General features: G+C 31.8%; 2 protein-coding genes across 2 annotated transcripts in view; one reads left to right on the top strand and one right to left on the bottom strand.

The window, feature by feature from the left end:
- LOC139529070 (glyoxalase domain-containing protein 4-like) overlaps positions 1-16,289 on the top strand; it is a 57,411-nt gene extending 41,122 nt beyond the window's left edge. Inside the window, exon 10 of the mRNA XM_071325315.1 lies at positions 15,396-16,289. Coding sequence (XP_071181416.1) covers positions 15,396-15,461 — 66 coding nt within the window. The 3' untranslated portion in view covers positions 15,462-16,289. The remainder of the gene's footprint in view (positions 1-15,395) is intronic.
- On the bottom strand, positions 2,834-9,187 carry LOC139527617 (uncharacterized). The gene is made up of 2 exons (XM_071323149.1): positions 9,112-9,187; positions 2,834-5,153 (listed from the first exon to the last, which is right to left on the bottom strand). The coding sequence occupies exon 2, from the start codon at positions 5,120-5,122 to the stop codon at positions 3,446-3,448; it is 1,677 nt and encodes a 558-aa protein (XP_071179250.1). The 5' UTR covers positions 5,123-5,153; positions 9,112-9,187; the 3' UTR covers positions 2,834-3,445.
- Positions 16,290-19,895: the final 3,606 nt, after the last annotated feature.

Genomic DNA, 19,895 nt, shown 5'->3' on the forward strand with positions numbered 1-19,895 from the left:
TTCATTAAAACTTTCAACTAATTTAAAAGAGTTGTCTCTCCCTGTAGTGTGATGTACCACCTTAAAAAACTACAAACAGTACATGTTTATAATTTTCAGATAAACTTTATGACAGATTAAAATTTTAAAACATATTATTCAGGTATTTCACATCCAATTTTTTTATGGAAATATTCTTTATAAAGCACAAAAATGTCAGTTTTAACCTCAGAAATTAACAAAACCTTTAAATAGACTTATTAAGCAGGGTTATACATGTAGTTACGATACTGTTGTCAGGTCATTAAAGATTGCATATTTTGGCGTTAATATTGATTCACTTATAGGGTCTTTGCATCGGAACTAAACACATTTATTCAAAAACCAGGTGTTGGCATGACACGGGTTATGTTCTTCTCATATATGTTATGATGGTATGATAATAGTTTCTTGTGTATAATTTGGAGTTTAGTATATATGGCGTTCATTATCACTGAACTAGTATATATATATGTTTAGGGGGCACCTGAAGGACGCCTCCGGGTGCGGGAATTTCTCGCTACATTGAAGACCTGTTGGTGTCCTTCTGCTGTTGTCTTTTCTATGGTCGGTTTGTTGTCTCTTTCAATCGTCACAACTCGGCCGTTTCCGTACCTCATCTCAGGATAGAAGGAGAGTAGTGGAGTCACCCGAGGATTGCCGATTGTTTTCTTTTTGACATATTCCCCATTTCCATTCTCAATTTTATTATTAAAAAATGTCATCCATTCCATTGAATATTGAGGGAAGTATAAATTGGAACATTATTACTACTGTATGAAAACAAATTTCTAAGGCATGTGAAATAAAAACTATAAAAACTGTTGTACGGTCTTTGGTTTGAACTCGTGTTTGATTGAAGTGTAAATCTCATGTCTTTAGCATTGTGAAATGATGTTGAATTTTTCTTCTTGTTGACATTACACAATTGTGGCGCCCTTATGAGAGTAAATCCACGAGGAGAATAACCCTCACTCAGGATGAATATTTTGGATATTTACTGACTCTATGGGCCATAACTGTTTTATCATACCAAGCAAACAATTAAGTTTAAATATTTTAACAGATTGTCAAAACACTTACATTAGAAAACTTTTTTTCAATTTTTGTGTCTAATATTTTTTTAACAAACAACTACTAAAAACAATCATGCATCTAAGACTTTATTTATGTAATGTTTAATATATTCCACATACCTTTGTAAAAGGGATTTAATTTAATAATGAATTCTAGAAAGATAGGATAACCTTGAATATTAAGCAATAAGACTACATTTAACATTAAAAAAAAGCCATTAGCCCAATATATCTCCTGGCTATCTGGATCAAAAAGAATTTTAATATTACAATACATAAAAGTTTTCCCTGTTTACATTCTCTATTCTATTAGTGGGAATTCGTAATATAGTTGTTGACTGAATGAGCAAAGCATTCAAAAAGTTCTCCTTCAATTCTTAATCATATGTTTAGGGGAAAAAAGAGTCTTTGCTACAATAAGACAGTCATATTAAGTCATGAAATTGAGAATGGAAATGGTGAATGTGTCAAAGAGAAAACAACCTAACAGAAAACAGACGAAGTCAGCAAATGGGTCTTCAATACAACGAAAATCTTAAATACAGCGAAAAAATCCCGCACCTGGAGGAGGCAGCAAGTTTAGTCGGGTTGTTGTCTATTTGACATATTTCACATTTCCATTCTCGATTTTATTATAACACTTTACCCTATACTATACTCATTGAAAAAATATCTGTTAAACTATATTTTGAAGAAAAAAAAAACTTACTTTGTACAAAAAACAATGTTTGTAAAAGTGATATAGGGTATAAGAAGCTCACATTGTACATTGGTTAAAACAAATATATTTTTTAATTACACTTCGAAAAAGAGGCTAAACAATATTTATGAACAAAATATTAACTCCAAACTCCTTATATTATGTATTAAAAAAAAGGAATCCACATGCAGTACTTTTTTTAAACATCCCAAACTGAGTGATATACAGATTATGTTTCCATGCTTTACATTAAGTATCTAACAAAGCTTTATTCTACTTTCTGTTTTAATGACCTCTCAGAATCAAGGATTTTGTCGTATTGATACACGCCATCATTTTTTTGTAGAAAGCAATTTGATTGGCCATGGCTGATTTGAAAATTACCAGAACAGAAAATAAAACCAAGTGCTTTGTGATCCTTGTAAGCAAAGCATATCATCTATATTTCAATCAGTCATTGTGATCTTATTATATATAGTTCACATTATAACTGATATGTCAATGCAAAATACAGGTAAGAAATATCAGCAATCACAATATGATATACAGAACAGTAAATTTAAGAATGTTAATAAATGTAATGATTACCAAAAATATGCAACAGACAGTTGGATAATTCAGACTATTTGCTGCTATTCAGACAGATATCAGCCATTCATTTATCCAAATGTCTATTAAACAAAAAATTAATACCAATATTTAGCTTAAATTATATTCTATGGCAAGATAATCACTGATAATCATTTTAAATAAAATATAAATATGATTTATAAAATATAATAATATAAATATTATTTCCACTATTTTTTCGGATAAAATTCACGATTTACACCATAAAGCTGAATTATTTGAAAACAGTTGAATTTTACGTAAATTGATGAAGAGTTTTAAACACCCAGTATAACATTGTATAAGTTATATTAATTTTTTTCAGATTTTTAATTATAAAAGATTTATCTTGAATTTTCAGTGCAATTGATTAATTTGGTAAAGTCTGGATTAAGCTGTTATACCACCAAGTCATACATTTTTGTCATAGTGAGTAACATCATGTGGCATACAAAAAAGCTCCACAAAAAATATTCCCTTGAATTTGATAATTGTAGGAAATTAATCCTACATTTCTTTACAGTGAAAAAAATCTGGGTCACAAACATATGTCTTTGGTGTTTCGAAGCAGCGATATTTTATTCTATTTGTGTTTCTATACAATTTTTGGGAAACTAATTGAAAAGTGGTTATTAAACTTTGTACACGGATACAAAAGAAGAGAAAATTTATATAGTAAATGAAAATGACTCTTTATAAACTTGTGCCTCCTAAGCACTTCTCTGGATTGACATTCATAAGGAACTCTCAACCGTAAAAATATGAAAGCCAGGGATGTTTAAATAGAAATGTTGTAAGTAATTTTTTGCCTGCTTAGTTAAATATAAAAAAAAAATGTGGTATGATTGCCAATGAGACAACTCTCCATAAGCGACCAAATGACAAAAAAACAAAAACAAATGCAAAACAATTCAAACGAGAAAACTTAAGGCTTATTTAAATAAAAGCATCTTTCTGGAATGTTTCGGAATTTTCTAATCTTAATATTATTGTAACTGCATTGGAAGAAGAAATAAAGTATATGCTATACATTATTTCTTTGTTAGAACTCATAGAAGTTAACTTTATAAAGTTTAGCTTTGTCATCTTCATGGTTGCATCCAATATAGAGTTGTCCATCTGTAGAGAAAGCCAGAGACACTGGAGATAGTATGTCTATATCTTCAGTATTGTAGTGTGTAATGTAGTTTCCATCACTATCAAGGAAATACAGAAGATTGTTTTCTTGGTCTGGAACTATTACATTATCTCTTGGGGTTGTTGCTACATTAAAACACTTGAATTGATTCTTTGTATTAATTTCTTCCCTTCCTTCATAAGTATTTATAACTTTCCCTGCAGTTTCTAGAACTGTAATTTTGCATTTTTTGGCTGCAACATCAACATCAACAACAAACATGTTGCCATTATGAGTACTAGTTATATGCCATGGCCATTTGAAAAGAGATTTGGTATTACTGTCATGTTCATAGATAGCTTGCTGCTTACCCTTTAGATCCATAACAATGACTGCTGCTCTATCTTTAGTCTTCACCCCTGCTATCACTTTATCTTTAGTTATATGGATAGTAGATGCCCAAAAAGGGGCAACATTATATATGGAGTCAATTACCTGATCAGTTCCATTTTTAATTTGTTTTATTCTAGATTGCACAGTGCTAAGAAGGAGGTCATTGGAATTATCAACAGCAAATCCAAAAGCCTGTATATTAAATTTGTGTAATACATCCAGATTATTTCCTTCATGATTGACTTTCTGCAGCAAGGAAGAAGTAAAGTCACTCAACCATAATGAATTATTGGTTTCTACTGCAACACAATTGATATCTCTTAACTCAGTTTGGAATTCCTTTGATGTTTCAAGTATTATTTCACACTTTGAAATTTTCTTTATTTTCTGTAATGACCCAAAATGAGACTGCATGATTTCCCCTAAGGTAAATTGGGTAACTATGTAATCTGGTAATTTGATTGATGTGAAATCTGTTTTATCTAAAGTTAAGTTTTCAATTTCTTTGAAGAATGTTGCTGCCTCTGTAGTACTTGAAATATAATCTAGTTCAGTAGATTGCTTGTTGAGATTCAATTTAAACTTTTGAATGTTCTTTTTCCCTTCATCATATGTTTTTTTTATACTTTGACGATCTTGATCAAGATCAGAAAGAAGTTTGTCTGCATACTTAGCAACAGCTATAGTTAGAGCTGTCTTTTGTGCAAGTATCTCTTTTTTTGCCGTATCATAATTTTCTGAAGTAGATTTGTATATTTTTTCCAGTGTAAAGTCATCCTCTTTTAACCTTCTTTCATTGATTTTCACTTCTGTTTGTTGCTTTCTAACATTGTTTTTTTTCATTTCATAGAACTCCTTTATTTCTCTCATTTTATGTCCATTATGTTTTGTTGAAATACAAGTGGCACACACCAAATAGTTACAAGCTTTACAGAATAAACAACAATCTTGACCTTTGTGTTTTTGGCATGGAATGTTGGAGAAGTCCATGTTTATCTCCCCTTCTTCAGCAGACGGACCAATCTCTTTTATGTCAAAAATCCTATGTTTACCAGCATGTTTGAACTTTGGATGTATTTTATCTCTACATTTCTGACACATCAGGAGATTGCAGTCTTTGCATTTCCATTGGATCTTAGGGTTACTTTCACAGAGCTGACAGTTTATTGGAAACTGACCCTTAGGTATGGATTTAGAAAATGCCATCATCTGTTATATTTAGTCTCTAAAATTCACTCACCTGAAAAAAGAGTTGTAATGAAATGACTTGTCATTTATATCTTATTTATGAAATAATTGATGCAAGCTATACTTTATTGTAGTTTTAACATGGGTAGGCATTATATTCGTAATTTGTGTTGCCCGAGCGATATTGAGGGCTTAAATAACACAAATCTAATGCTTACCCATGTTAAAACTACAATAAAGTATAGCTTGCATCAATTATTTCCATTCTTATTAGGACAATTAAGGTTAATTTCTATGTCCGATGTGTATAAGGGTTAAGCGATTGTGTAGGCTCTTCGATGAACCTCCCTTTTTTGTTTGTGAAGAAGCAAACAGCTGGCAATGTGATTTTTCAGAAGGAGGAGTTTTTGAACAGCCAGCATGAACGGTTGTCGTATCTAAGTCAAATATGTCAATTTCGGAACGCAACACATTACAGTCATAATAAATGAATTAGTAACAACATATACATCATTTAAAAGTTGGGAAGTGTTTTAAGTTAATGAAATATTTGTAGTCAATATACGCATGTACAAACAAAATATTGGATTTAGAGCATGGGTTCATTTATATTCGGAAGAAGCACGTCATATTATAATTTTAATTAAACTGGTAGAAATATGCCAGATTAATCCTTTTTCGATGGGATTGCTCTGTCATTTCACATACATGAGTCACAATGACTAGGTTTGGGAAGAGAACATTTAAAAAATCTATACTACTATAAAATCTAAAGACCGTTTTTTTGTTCACCTGATAAACGTATAACCGAAGAAAGCGACAAGTCAAACTTATATAAGGGTATATAGACTTGATAGGGTATACTGAAAATTTTACCCTTTTACATCGATAACTGTTTCAAACATTAAGCAATTAGACAAATTAATAAGTTCCAGAACTATCCGATGCGATTTCCTTTTAGTCATGTCATTATATGTCACATGTTACCTATTACCTTATCTGTATACGTTCCGTATCTGTCAGGCACACCACCAAACGGGGTATTTGGGATTTGCTATATAGACGGTATTACTCACAGGATTGGTACTACTTAATTCAATCATTGTCGCATTGTTTTCTAATGTAGAATTTTAATCAGCATGACTTTACAAAATGACATTATACATGTTATATGTCACATGGTACCTATTACCTTATCTGTACGTTCCGTATCTGTCAGGCCCAACACCAAACGGGGTATTTAGGATTTGCTATGTAGACGGTCATACTCACAGGATTGATACTACTAAATTCATAGTCGCATTGTTTCCTAATGTAGTATTTTAATCAGCATGACTTTATAAAATGACAAAATGAATACTAAAAATCTAGACTTAAAATTAGGCGTAGAATGACTCCAATTTGTAAGCCGGTATGATTCAAACACGGCGAATCAAAGAATTTAACTTTATTTATAACTTATATAGTACCAAGCTGTTGATTTTAAAAATTACTCCATTAAGGCCCTCTTGTTTTCCAAATAATTAATTTAACCAAAAATTGATAAGTTCTAGGTCGACGTGTTCAAACAGGAAGATTTTCAAAGCAAAGAAAACTGCATGTGCATCTCATAATCAGCAAGACTTTATCAGATGACTATACGAGTACTAAAAATCCAGGCTAAATAAGGCTTACACATAATTAGATACTTAAAATCAGTCACATACTCGTGATATCGCGGGTGTGTTCTAGTATAAAACCAAGATTTCAAAACCTTTAACAATTGAACAAATGATTTTTATACCACCGCAAAAATTTTGCAGTCTTAAATTGGTATCAAGTCGTCGTAGTCAGCGTCGTCTGAAGACATTTGGTTTCAGGACAATAACATTAGTATAAGTAAATAGAAATCTATGAAATTTAAACACAAAGTTTATGATCACAATAGGAAGCTTGGATTGATTTTGGGGATTATGGTCCTAACAGTGTAGGAATTAGGGGCCAAAAAGGGTCCAAATAAGCATGTGTCATGTTTCCAGACAATAACTTGTGGAATGGTGTATGGATAACTCTGAAATTACACCACAATTTCCATACCACAAAGGGATGGTAAGAATTCAAAACCATTTAGGAATTAGGGACAAAAAAGGGGGGAAAAACAAGGGTTTCCTGGTTTATAGACAATTACTCAAATACAAAACATAATTTAAAAGCAGTGTAAGGGAGGTAATTCAAACACAACATTGACAATTACCTCCCTTACACTGCTTTTAAATTATGTATAAAGAAATGTTAAATTATGTATAAAGAAAAGTTGTATTGTCTTGAGGTGATTAGCTGTCAATTATTTTTAGAAGTTACTATTTTAAAAATGCTGATGAGGAAATTTAATTTTAGCCATGATTGTGTATGTCATTTTCTATTTTAAGACTTTTATAATGTATTTAAATGGGTTATTATGGTTGCAAACTTCATTGGAAATTTGAATTGAGATAATGACCATTTCTTGACGGAAAAGTTTTTTGAAAAGGGGGGTGGGAACAATTTGTTCTGAAAATTTCAAAAATTAAAAAGAAAATATCTTCATATATCTTTTTTTGGCAAAAAATAGGGGGGAGGTAAAAGAAAATGGGGGTGGTGGGGTGGTGGTTTGTGTCAATTCGCAACAGCATAGTGTATTGCACAAAATTAAAAAAGTGAATATAGATTCAAATCACATATTATTAACCATATCATGTTCTTTGACTACAGTTATTCTGTGTCAGAAACCTATTATGTGTCATAAAATTTAATTACAATCCAAATTCAGACCTGTATCGAGTGCAGATATTGTGTCCATTTTTACCCCAACTGTTCAGGGTTGGACGTCTGTTGTCGTATCCAGCTGTGCTCGGTGTAGCAATTTATTTACATCGATTTTTTTTCCAATAAAAGTTTCGTCTATGTATACTATGCATGGACAATTTGTTCTGCAATAATCACTTCAAATTAATTTACTTCTTGTAATAGTCTATATTAACAAGCAAACACAATTAGCATATTTCATGGCAATATATAGTCCCTTCCAGAAAATTCATAGTATTGGAACAAAATGCCAACTGGATCTATAACTTGTATTTGCAGATGCGGATTTGGGGGGGGGGAGGGCTTAGTGGGCCCGGGCCCCCTTTTTGGGAAATTTTTTAGTTGCTTTATATATAGGGAATCACTGAAGCGTGACTGGAGTGGGTCCCCTCTTAGGCAGTCAGTGGGCCCCCATTTTTGAAAATTTCTAGATCCGCCAGTGATTGGTGTAAACAATATAATAATAAATATCAAGTCAAAATATTCAAGCATGATGAAAAAAGTGCCGCAGAAAACTGAGTATTTGAGTGAAATTTCTCTTTTACTCTGCATGAGACCTTGACAATTTATAGAACATATATGCATTGTAGAACCACAACTCTGCATAGAACCATCAGACTGAACAAAATTCAACATTCATCTGTGATCTCAAACCATATACCAAAGTATCACATTATCAAATCAATGTATTCATGCATGAAGAAAAAAAATGTGGCGGAAAACTGATTTGCCGGACTGACAGATGGACAGACAGACAGAATTCAAATTTAAATTCCCATTCGACTTTGTCGGTGGGAGACTAATAATAGACTAAATGACCAGTGATAGTGGTCATGGTAAATCATATTGAACCTATCAGTTCTCCTTTCAAAAAATAAGCTTGGGTCAGTGTCCAGTTAAATATTCATTGTTCATCCTGTCAAATCATGTTGAACAATAATGGTAAGTAGTTTTGGCTCTCTGAGTATTGTATAAAATAAAGATGACAATAAAAACCTGAAGTTATTAAATACTATTGATACTGTCACAAGGATCTATATTTCAAAATAAACATCCTTGCTGTCATTTGATAGGCCGTTTTTGGAGTTGAGAACAATTATGATTTGTTTTACGCTCCACATTTGTTTTTACATCTTATCTAGTTTCTTGTAGACAAATGCATTATGTACGTACTACAGGAAACTGACCTTTACATATAGACAGTGAAGATCAGTGAACATTCTGTTATCTTCAATATGTCTGCCATGCATTCTACTTCCTGCTAATTAAATGCACAAATTATAAATGTTTACTTCTGATAAAGTTATTTATAGTTCCCATTCAACGTTTTACCTGACTTTTATTGAATACAACTGGTCGAACAATAAAGAATACCTTTAAATTGTAAGATTTTTTGTTAAAAGGTATTTGTTTTGTTAAGATACTAAACTTGAATATTGTTAAGGTTCATCTTAAGGTTCATCATAACCTTTTGGCTAAAATGGCCGTATTTACACCCCAAATTTTACTCTGAGTACAGACTAACCTATACACCTGCAACAGTTTTAAGGGATGGCAGGAACTAGATATATAAATTTTAAATGCATTTTATGTTTCAGAAAATTATAAACTTTTCTAGATTTTGCTATCCATTTTTTTTCGTTCCTGCAGAAGGTGCAAAAATTAACTAAGTAGTGAAAACGATTGAGAAGTTCCCCTCATATAATCGATGTTGTGAGTAGTATTGATTTAAATGGACAATAGATGGACAATAGACACCTGTAAACAATAGGTTATTTAACAAGTTTAAACTGTGTAACTGAGTGGACCGTATCAAACGAAACTCGGGTGTTTGTTTATTTTGCTATCTTCTGCAGACTGGAAAAAAATGAACATCAAAATCCAGGTAAAACATATGATTGAATGGGAACTATAAGTTTTATTCCCCTTTAAAAGTGTCCTGTACCAAGTCAGGAAGATGGCCATTGTTATATTATTGTTCGTTTCTGTGTGTGTTGCATTTTAACGTTGAGTCGTTTGTGTTTTCTCTTATTTTTGAGAAATTGAGATAAGACGTGGCACGGTACTTGTCTATCCCATATTCATGTATTTGGTTTTCATGTTATATTTGTTATTCTCGTGGTGTTTTGTCTGATGCTTGGTCCGTTTCTGTGTGTGTTACGTTTCGGTGTTATGTCGTTGTTCTCCTCTTATATTTAATGCGTTTCCCTCGGTTTTAGTTTGTTACCCCGATTTTGTTTTTTGTCCATGAATTTATGAGTTTTGAACAGCGGTATACTACTGTTGCCTTTATTTAATTTTCTGAAACGTAGACTTCATATAACTTTTATATATCTAGTTCCTGCCATGCCTTAAAACTTTCCTGGATGTACCAGTTTGTCTGTACTCATAGTAATTTTGGAGGTGTAAACACGGCCATATTTTTCAATTCCTTATGATGAACCTTAAGGAATTGAAAAATATGGCCGTGCTTACAACTCCAAAATTACTATGAATACAGACAAATTGGTACATCCAGGAAAGTTTTAAGGCATGGCAGGAACAAGATATATAAAAGTTATATGAAGTCTACGTTTCAGAAAATTAAAAACTTACCTGGATTTTGATGTTCATTTTTTTCCAGTCTGCAGAAGATAGCAAAATAAACAAACACCCGAGTTTCGTTTGATACGGTCCACTCAGTTACACAGTTTAAACCTGTTAAATTATCTATTGTTTACAGGTGTCTATTGTCCATCCATTGTCCATTTAAATCAATACTACTCACAACATTGATTATATGAGGGGAGCTTCTCAATCGTTTTCACTACTTAGCTAATTTTTGCACCTTCTGCAGGAACGAAAAAAAAATGGATAGCAAAATCTAGAAAAGTTTATAATTTTCTGAAACATAAAATGCATTTAAAATTTATATATCTAGTTCCTGCCATCCCTTAAAACTGTTACATGTGTATAGGTTAGTCTGTACTCAGAGTAAAATTTAGGGTGTAAATACGGCCATTTTAGCCAAAAGGTTATGATGAACCTTAAATTTACACAGTTAAGAACAGAAATGTGATCTAGACATATAGACAAGTAGAGTTGTCTGTCTTTGATTAGTAAACCATATCATGCATACCATTTGCATACTGCGTCATCTTATCTATAAGTGAAGTTTAAACAAATAAGCCATTCATAATATTGCAGATTATTGGACAAGATTATGTGGTATGAAGGTTTATTCACAAGACAACAAGACAGCTGTGTTAGGGTTTGATGTTAATCAGGTGTGTATACTGCCACAATCTAATTTAATAATTGACCTGAAAAAATGAAGCATGCAGTTCTTTAAGAAATGTGATTTGGAAAGCTGATTTCTTTTTTCAGTTTATGAAAGTTTTAGGCAATCAAACATATCAAGTCTTCTCTAACACTTTAAACCTAAAAAGAATCAATTTCAGAAATCGAAGAAAAAATAAAAAGGTGACTATTGAAAAATAGCCTGAAAACTGTCATTTCGTTTTCTGTTGCTTTATCTTATCATTTTATACTTGGTAACTTGACTTGGTGTTTCTACAGCTTTTGGTAAAAATTTCTGACCAGTTGAACAGTTTTATTTGATTTTCATTAATCTAATTGTAAGTTGGTAAAATTTTTGTATGAACTGTAATGAAAGAAACACTTCCTATCAAGTCCCTCTAAATATAATTCAACATTGAAATATGCTTGAAAATATTATGGTATTACTCAGCATTCAAACAACATTCAAAAATAAAACCATACATAAATTTTACATATAAAGAAAGGGAAATATATAATGTATAGGTGACAACAGTGCAATAACACAATTAAAGTAGAAAATACATCTAAAGGTCTTCAAAAAATAACATGAATAAGACTAATGTCTATACTATATGACAGCCTCCAATTCAACCATGTCTACATTAAAACCAAGATATAATACAAAAAGTGACAAGGGTCAAACTTAAGACAGACAAAGTTTATAATGACCTTAGTTATTTGAATATGCAATACATTTCTTTTTTTCCCCATAACTGTCCTGATTAACATTGTTTTTTTCTGATATTATATTTTGATAATAATTATTTTCTTTTTATTTAGTTGCCTGATACTCAGAGTAAGATGAAGGAAGAAAACCAGACCATTCTAACAGATCTCATCAGTTTAACTCCTATAAGTAATCAATTGACAATTCATCCTTGTTGACTTGCTTGTAAATACTACTGATCTGTTTTCTCTAACTACTTTAGTTTTTGAGATGTAAGCCAATAACTTTAAAATAACTTAAAATGTCAGGGGCAATAACTCCATTGCAGATAGAAGAGCCATGACGAGTGAGAGCAAGTGATGGCAAAAGCTCCAGTAGCCTTTGAGGCTAGATGAGATAAAAAGGGAGTACTGAAATATTTATTTTTAATTTCATACAAAAACCTAAAGATTGTGTAACAGATCTCATCAGTTTAGGCACTCCAGGGAAAGCTCAGAGGGAAAGCCACAGTACAAGTTGTCATCGTAGCTGATCCTGTAGGCATTACTACGTTCAATTCAATTCAAAATAAACTTTAAAGTCATAAGAAACCTTAAATAAAAAATAAAAAACAATGCATATGTTTTTTTTTATAACTCAATGGATAGTTTTCATTATAAAACTTATGTACATATACTTTTTTCTGAAGAAAATTCATTAATTTGCTCATATTTAGAAGAAGTTTACTTTATCTTAATTCCTTCCTGGAAGGAAGCAATTTCCCGACATATTTTCCGTATGCAAAGTGACCTCAGTGTGACCCATCTCGTAAAAAATCCGGTGATCGCACTACGCATGGATGTCCTTAAAATAAACTATTATCTGATTTTACATGTTAAACACGTGCTCAATATACATGTTTTTTTGTTGTTTGATGACAAACAGGTGACAATCGTTAAACTTCGGCTTCAAAACACGAACTTTAAATTACCTGCCATATTTCCACAACAACACCGACCGATTGAAAAAAAACATTGACGATTAAACGAAATTTATGCCAAAAAAATGATAAAATTGTGCACAGAAGACTAAGTTTATGATGTTTGTATGCATTGGTTCAATATTTGGACTTTAAACAAAAGTGAACTACAATTTCATTAAAATTCAAAATCTTTATCAAAAATCAATTTACATTATTTGCAGCAGATATACTTTGCTGAGTGATGCATGTTACACAATCTTTAGGTTTTTGTATGAAATTAAAAATAAATATTTCAGTACTCCCTTTTTATCTCATCTAGCCTCAAAGGCTACTGGAGATTTTGCCATCACTTGCTCTCACTCGTCATGGCTCTTCTATCTGCAATGGAGTTATTGCCCCTGACATTTTAAGTTATTTTAAAGTTATTGGCTTACATCTCAAAAACTAAAGTAGTTAGAGAAAACAGATCAGTAGTATTTACAAGTAAGTCAACAAGGATGAATTGTCAATTGATTACTTATAGGAGTTATTATACTCAAACAGTTGATTGCGTCGGGTATAATGTTTTTTGACTGGTCTGTCCGTCTGTCACTCATAATCTTTCATCACAACTCCTCTTAAACCACAAAACAGAATTTCATGAAACTTTGTAGTTAATGAGAGCATAATATGTTAATGTGCATATCCACAAGAAAATTTGATGCTGAGGAAACTAGTGAGATTTTGTTTGCCCAGTGACAATGTGGAGGCGTCGGGTATGTGAGCGTGCTCACAATGGTTGTTTTTTTGCCTTAGAAAAAGTGATTTTACTGATTTTCTGCAGAGACTTTAATATAAGGGAAATTGTTTAAGCAAAAAATGTTAAGCACAATAAGAATACTAATAAGTCAACATGAACTTATCGTCAATTAATCTCTTTCAGAAGTTAGTGTGCTTGAGAGATAATTTAACAAGATTGCAATATTAAAGGGAAAAAAAATATAGATTATTTTACAAATAAGCAAGCATGACTTATAGGGGGAAAAATAATATCAATACAGTTTTCACCAGGTGAGAGATTCAGACTCGTGGGATACAGATACCAATACAGATAGATATGGAAATTATTCTTATGAAATTTAAATGTCGATCTAATCTATATCTTTTTTATTTTTTTATTTTTTAATCTATATCTTAAATACTGAATGTTCTTATAAAATTTGATACAAAGGTAAGGAGTATGAGGTATATTTGCCCATGAGTCAACTTTCGACAAAATTTCAAATGAAGTCCATAAACATTTATTCCCAGTCTTCAGTTCTGGTCTTTTATTTACAGGATGGACATGAGATCTGTTTTGTTGGAGATGAAGGATTTAGAGATTGATCACAAGTAAATTCTAAAGCAGATGACCTTTTAGATAAGGTTGTTTTATATGGTTATCTAAAGCAACTGAGTATGTCTATAATATTTTGTTATTACAAGTACTAGTTGCATACCACTGTTGATGGACTGTAAGTCCATTAGGTCAATAATTGGTACTATCATTCATGAGAAAAATGCTGATTGTAAAGCTTATAAAAGTTTTACATGTAAAAAAACATTTGAGTAAATTGATGTTTCAAGTTAGAGAACAGATTCTTGTTTAAATTTTTAGAACAATGAAGTCATTTCTATGCAGATATAGGCCAGGAACGTGTTAAAAAAAATCATGAAGGAATACACTTAAAATATTTTTTGTGATAAGTATTTAGCTTAAACCCTGACGTGAAAATTTCAAATGAAGTCCATAAACATTTATTTCCAGTCTTCAGTTCTGGTCTTTTATTTACAGGATGGACATGAGATCTGTTTTGTTGGAGATGAAGGATTTAGAGATTGATCACAAGTAAATTCTAAAGCTGATGACCTTTTAGATAAGGTTGTTTTATATGGTTATCTAAAGCAACTGAGTATGTCTATAATATTTTGTTATTACAAATACTAGTTGCATACCACTGTTGATGGACTGTAAGTCCATTAAGTCAATAATTGGTACTATCATTCATGAGAAAAATGCTGATTGTAAAGCTTATAAAAGTTTTACATGTAAAAAAACATTTGAGTAAATTGATGTTTCAAGTTAGAGAACAGATTCTTGTTTAAATTTTTAGAACAATGAAGTCATTTATATGCAGATATAGGCCAGGAACGTGTTAAAAAAAATCATGAAGGAATACACTTAAAATATTTTTTGTGATAAGTATTTAGCTTAAACCCTGACGGGAAAATTGTTGATTTTAAGACATAAAATGGAAAGGCGATGGGACACATAAAAAACCAGTCTATCTTTAATTATTGCAAGCTTATTATATAATAAGACATTGGCCAAGTTGGTAGAATAGATTTCATATATAAAAAAGGCAATGATGTGAAATGTTTGCAAAATAACCATCATGTATGCTTGTAACCTTTGAAAGAGAGAATCATGCATCATATGATAGTAGACCGTTTACAGTATTTTTCAACAAATTAGGGCTAAAGTTGATCTTACATTTTTACAGGCAATGACAGAGGACAAGAGTGATGAATGGTTTGAGAAAAAAGGAAAAACAAAAGCAACAGCATAATAAATCAATGGAAGGTGTAATTTATCTAAGAATTATTATAGTAAAATATTTGTAACAATTTTTAAATCACATGCTATGTGTAATGCTGCCATGACTACAGTCAGTTGTTTGTTTTGAAATTTATAAACGATTATGAGTTGAGAACTTTTAGAAACTGCTTTGATAACAAATCTAGCCATCAATCAATATTATACATAAATTAGCTATAGTACACTTTATTATATTCAGAGATAGTTAGTGTTTACATTTATATTTTTATATTTGAATGAAAAAATAACTGGTAGATTTTGACAACTTTGGTAGTTTTTTTAAAATCAAGAACAAAAAGGGTTTGTCCCACCAAATACGTAATGAAATTGATGATATTTATTATTGTGCTGATAGCAAATACTATTTTGACATTATCATGTGTGGGGTAAATAAAGGCTCCAGTAGTATACCGCTGTTCGTAACCCTGATGGTTATAAAACAAATATACAGGGGGCGTTGTATAATTTTATCAATATTTTCATAAAAGTTCAATTCTGTGATAATTATTTGAAATGTATATTTATGCGTGAAGGTACGAATGAATTAAGTGTTTCAGTGGGATCTGACTTAATGTGCTTATCTGCAATCAATGTTTATTCTTTAAATTTATTTTACAATATGTGTAAGTGCAATATGGTTTATTTCACATATAAAAAAGGTCCTTGTTGTTTTGTTTTCATGATTTCTTGTCACTTTTTTTTATTTTAATGACAAAACGGGAAGGATACATTCTGGATTTGATTAATTCCCCATATTAGCAAAAAATAATCCCCTGACATGTTTTTTTTACTTTACTTTGTTGGAGATTTTTCATACATGACATGTCAAACTTCCGAATTTCTGGATTGTTGATTATTTTTAAATTCAAACACATACTTAGACAGTATACTGTAATACATGTATACTCATAATATAACGGGTACTGTTTGTAGCCTTTGATGATGAAAGCTAAGTGATTCATACTAATAAAAATGTACACTTATGTAGTAAGGTGCTAGTGAGATTTATTTTCAAAAAGTGCATAAGAACAGTTTTATATTTCTAGTAATTAATGTAAAAATCCTTCATCCCCTTTAAAGATTTGTCAGAGTCTAAAATCAAAGATGTGAAAGATCTTTTTGTTCGCAATTTGTTTTCCATTTTTATTCTATCCCAGACACTGTTTTAGTCAGTTAGGCAAATTTATAAAGGCCAGATACTGAATGAAAACAATGCTTGTCAATTACAGTATCTTTTCAGCTATATAGTTTAAATCATTGTTTGAACAAAGAGTATATTGAGAGCAAGTTTTATATTTAATGCGTTTCCCTCGGTTTTAGTTTGTTACCCCGATTTTGTTTTTTGTCCATGGATTTATGAGTTTTGAACAGCGGTATACTACTGTTGCCTTTATTTATGTTCAACATAATGTGAAAGTATAAAATGTATTAATATAATACCAATTTGTATGTGTTTCAAAATTCACAAAAGCAAAGAGGATATTTATTACGTGCAAATGTGTAAATGTTATGTGTTTGTGTACTGTACAGTTTTAAACTATTTTGTTTAAGGCTGTGAAGGAAAATTCTCTACAAGTAGTAAATATTTACATCTGTAGATAACAGTAAATGGTCTGTCAGCGTAGCCTTCTGCCAGACAATGAGAGGGCATTTTGTTATGTTAAAAGAAACTTTTTTGAATTTAATATGCTATAGACATATTTGTTTTATATATATATATTGTCAATTATACATTGGTTTATGGTTTAATAAAAATGAAGAACAAATATGGTATATTTTATCTACATCACTAACTTTTGGGTTCCATCGGTGAACCATGAAGATTTTGAATGATTTACTATTAGAGGTTACACATTCCTCAATCCAGATATCAATCTATTTAAATATTGGTATGCACAGAATTATGTGCATACTTCTCTGCAATAAAATGTGTGTGTTTCAAACTTTTAAAGTAAATTAATTTTTAAATGTTATTATCGACAAGGATGGGTTGGAAAACAAATTTTCCTAAACTGTTAACCTCTTAACCTATATCATTTTGATTTTTTTTCTCACCATCCCTAGGCCTTTAATGTGAAAATCCAAAGCAAAGCCCGAACCGCTGATCAAGCTAGGACCCAAAATAAAACAAGAATGTGTCCCAAGTACATGGATGCCCCGTCCGCACTATCATTTTCTATGTTCAGTGGACCGTGAAAATGGGATAAAATTTCTAATTTGGCATTAAAATAAGAAAGATCATATCATAGGGGAGATGTTTACTAAGTTTCAATTTGATTGGACTTCAACTTCATCAAAAACTATCTCGACCAAAATCTTTAACCTGAGGCGGCCGGGACGCACGGACGGACAGACTAACAGACGAACAGATCAGAAAACATAATGCCAATAAATGGGGCATAAAAAATAAAAATAAATAGACAAGAATACGGTCTAATTAATGTGCAAAATGATAAACAAAAACAAATTATGATATACAGCAACAAACTACAACCACTGAATTACGGACTCCTAACAGACACAATCAGAATGTGCCATGTTGAACATGTTTACCAAACACCCCTCTAGCCTTGGACAGCAGTGTAACAGTATAATAAAACAACAAATTATAGGAACAGTGCACACGCTAAAATGTCTCGCCTTATTAACTTACCATTGATTTTTGGTTGATAAAATATAATAAATATACTGCTACAGCTATCACATTAATTTTGAAAAAAATGCAAGGAAATGAAATCAATGTTAGATAAACCACATAACACTGGAAAAACATGTACACATTGCAATCGTTTCATGCACCAAATAAGCTTTAGATATAATGGACCTATTGCACATAATATTTAAGAAACAGATTAACTTAAACAGGAAAACTAGACATGATTAATCAATGAACCAGAAAAATGAAGTCGATGTCAGTTGTACCTTGCCAGACAGACATGTACATCTTACCATCATTACATGCTTTGAATAAAGTTGACCTATTGCATATAGTATCCAAGAAACAAACTTAACCAGGAAAACTAAAGATTGACCAATGAACCATGAAATCAGATGATAATTTCAAGACCGACATAAACATCTTACAAGCATATCATACGCCAAATATAAACCCAGTATTGAAAACACAGCATAGAAAACTAAAAGGAGCAAAATTCATAGGTAATCACAGGTGCTCCAGAAGGGTAAACAGATCCTGCTCCTCATGTGGCATCCGTTTTGTTGCTCGTGTATGTATGAATCTGTTGATAATTCGGCTGGTCACATTCGAGGAAAATAGGATGGGATTGTGGTACAACAATTGGAACATATAAGTCAGTATCTGTGAAACAGATATTCCATAACGGTCAACCAACTCATGATGGCGTCTGTATAACTTTTTTGAATGGATGAGTTCAAGTTCACCACCTGGAACCCTTCGTTCAATAGTTTCCTTGTAAACAGAAACCCTCTTACAGGGAAATCATAATAGGAAATGCCAGTTTTAGAATATCGTTTCAACTTAGAGATATACACTTCAAATACAAGTGATGTTATGTTGTCACATAGAAATAGAAAGCTCACAATTTGGAATTTGAAACAATCTCTTGTGGTAAAGTCATATTTTCAAACGATCATCATTGCCAATTTCTAGATGAAAGTCAATATATGAGGCAGACTTAACTGTATCTGCTGATGTATCCTTTGTTTCAAGTCCGATGGGATATAATAATCAACAAATAGATATAAGAAAATGTGGTATGAGCGTCGATGAGACAACTCTCCATCCAGGTCATAATAATTAAAAGTTAACCATTATATGTCAACGTACGGTCATAAACACGGAGCCTTGGCTCACACCGTACAGTAAGCTATAAAGGGCCCCAAAAAATGACAAGTGTAAAACCATTCAAACTCTGAATTATTTCGTTATGGGACAACATCTATAGGGAATGTGAAGTTAAGGGGTAATGCTAGCTATTTTACTTTCCATTCTTCCTAAGAAGTTGCTGTATAAAGTCAGCCTTATATGAAGAAAGGAACAATTCAGCAAGAAGCGGAACACAGTTGATTCCCACGTACATGCCGATTGTTTGGTGAAAAAAATGGCTCCGTGTTGTAGGCCGTACTTTTATCTCATTGTCACTGTTGACATTGTTGGCAGATTGTTGGCAAATAGTTAACCTTGTTGGCATACTGATGTTGGGCCAACAAAGACCCAACATGTTGGGCCAACTGAGGGCCGTTGAGCAAAATGACGTTGGCCCAACATAGTTTTCCAACAATGTTGCCAACAGAATGCCAATATTGGCCCAACACATGTTTGCTATCTGGGTATTTTCATTAAATTTGAGATTCTCTAAGTTTGACATGTTGAAAAATTCAATAAATGGTCAACTAATGAATTACAAACTCTAGATTATAGCTT

The sequence above is a fragment of the Mytilus edulis genome, chromosome 6 (assembly GCF_963676685.1).
Source record: "Mytilus edulis chromosome 6, xbMytEdul2.2, whole genome shotgun sequence".
Lineage (NCBI taxonomy): Eukaryota > Metazoa > Mollusca > Bivalvia > Mytilida > Mytilidae > Mytilus > Mytilus edulis.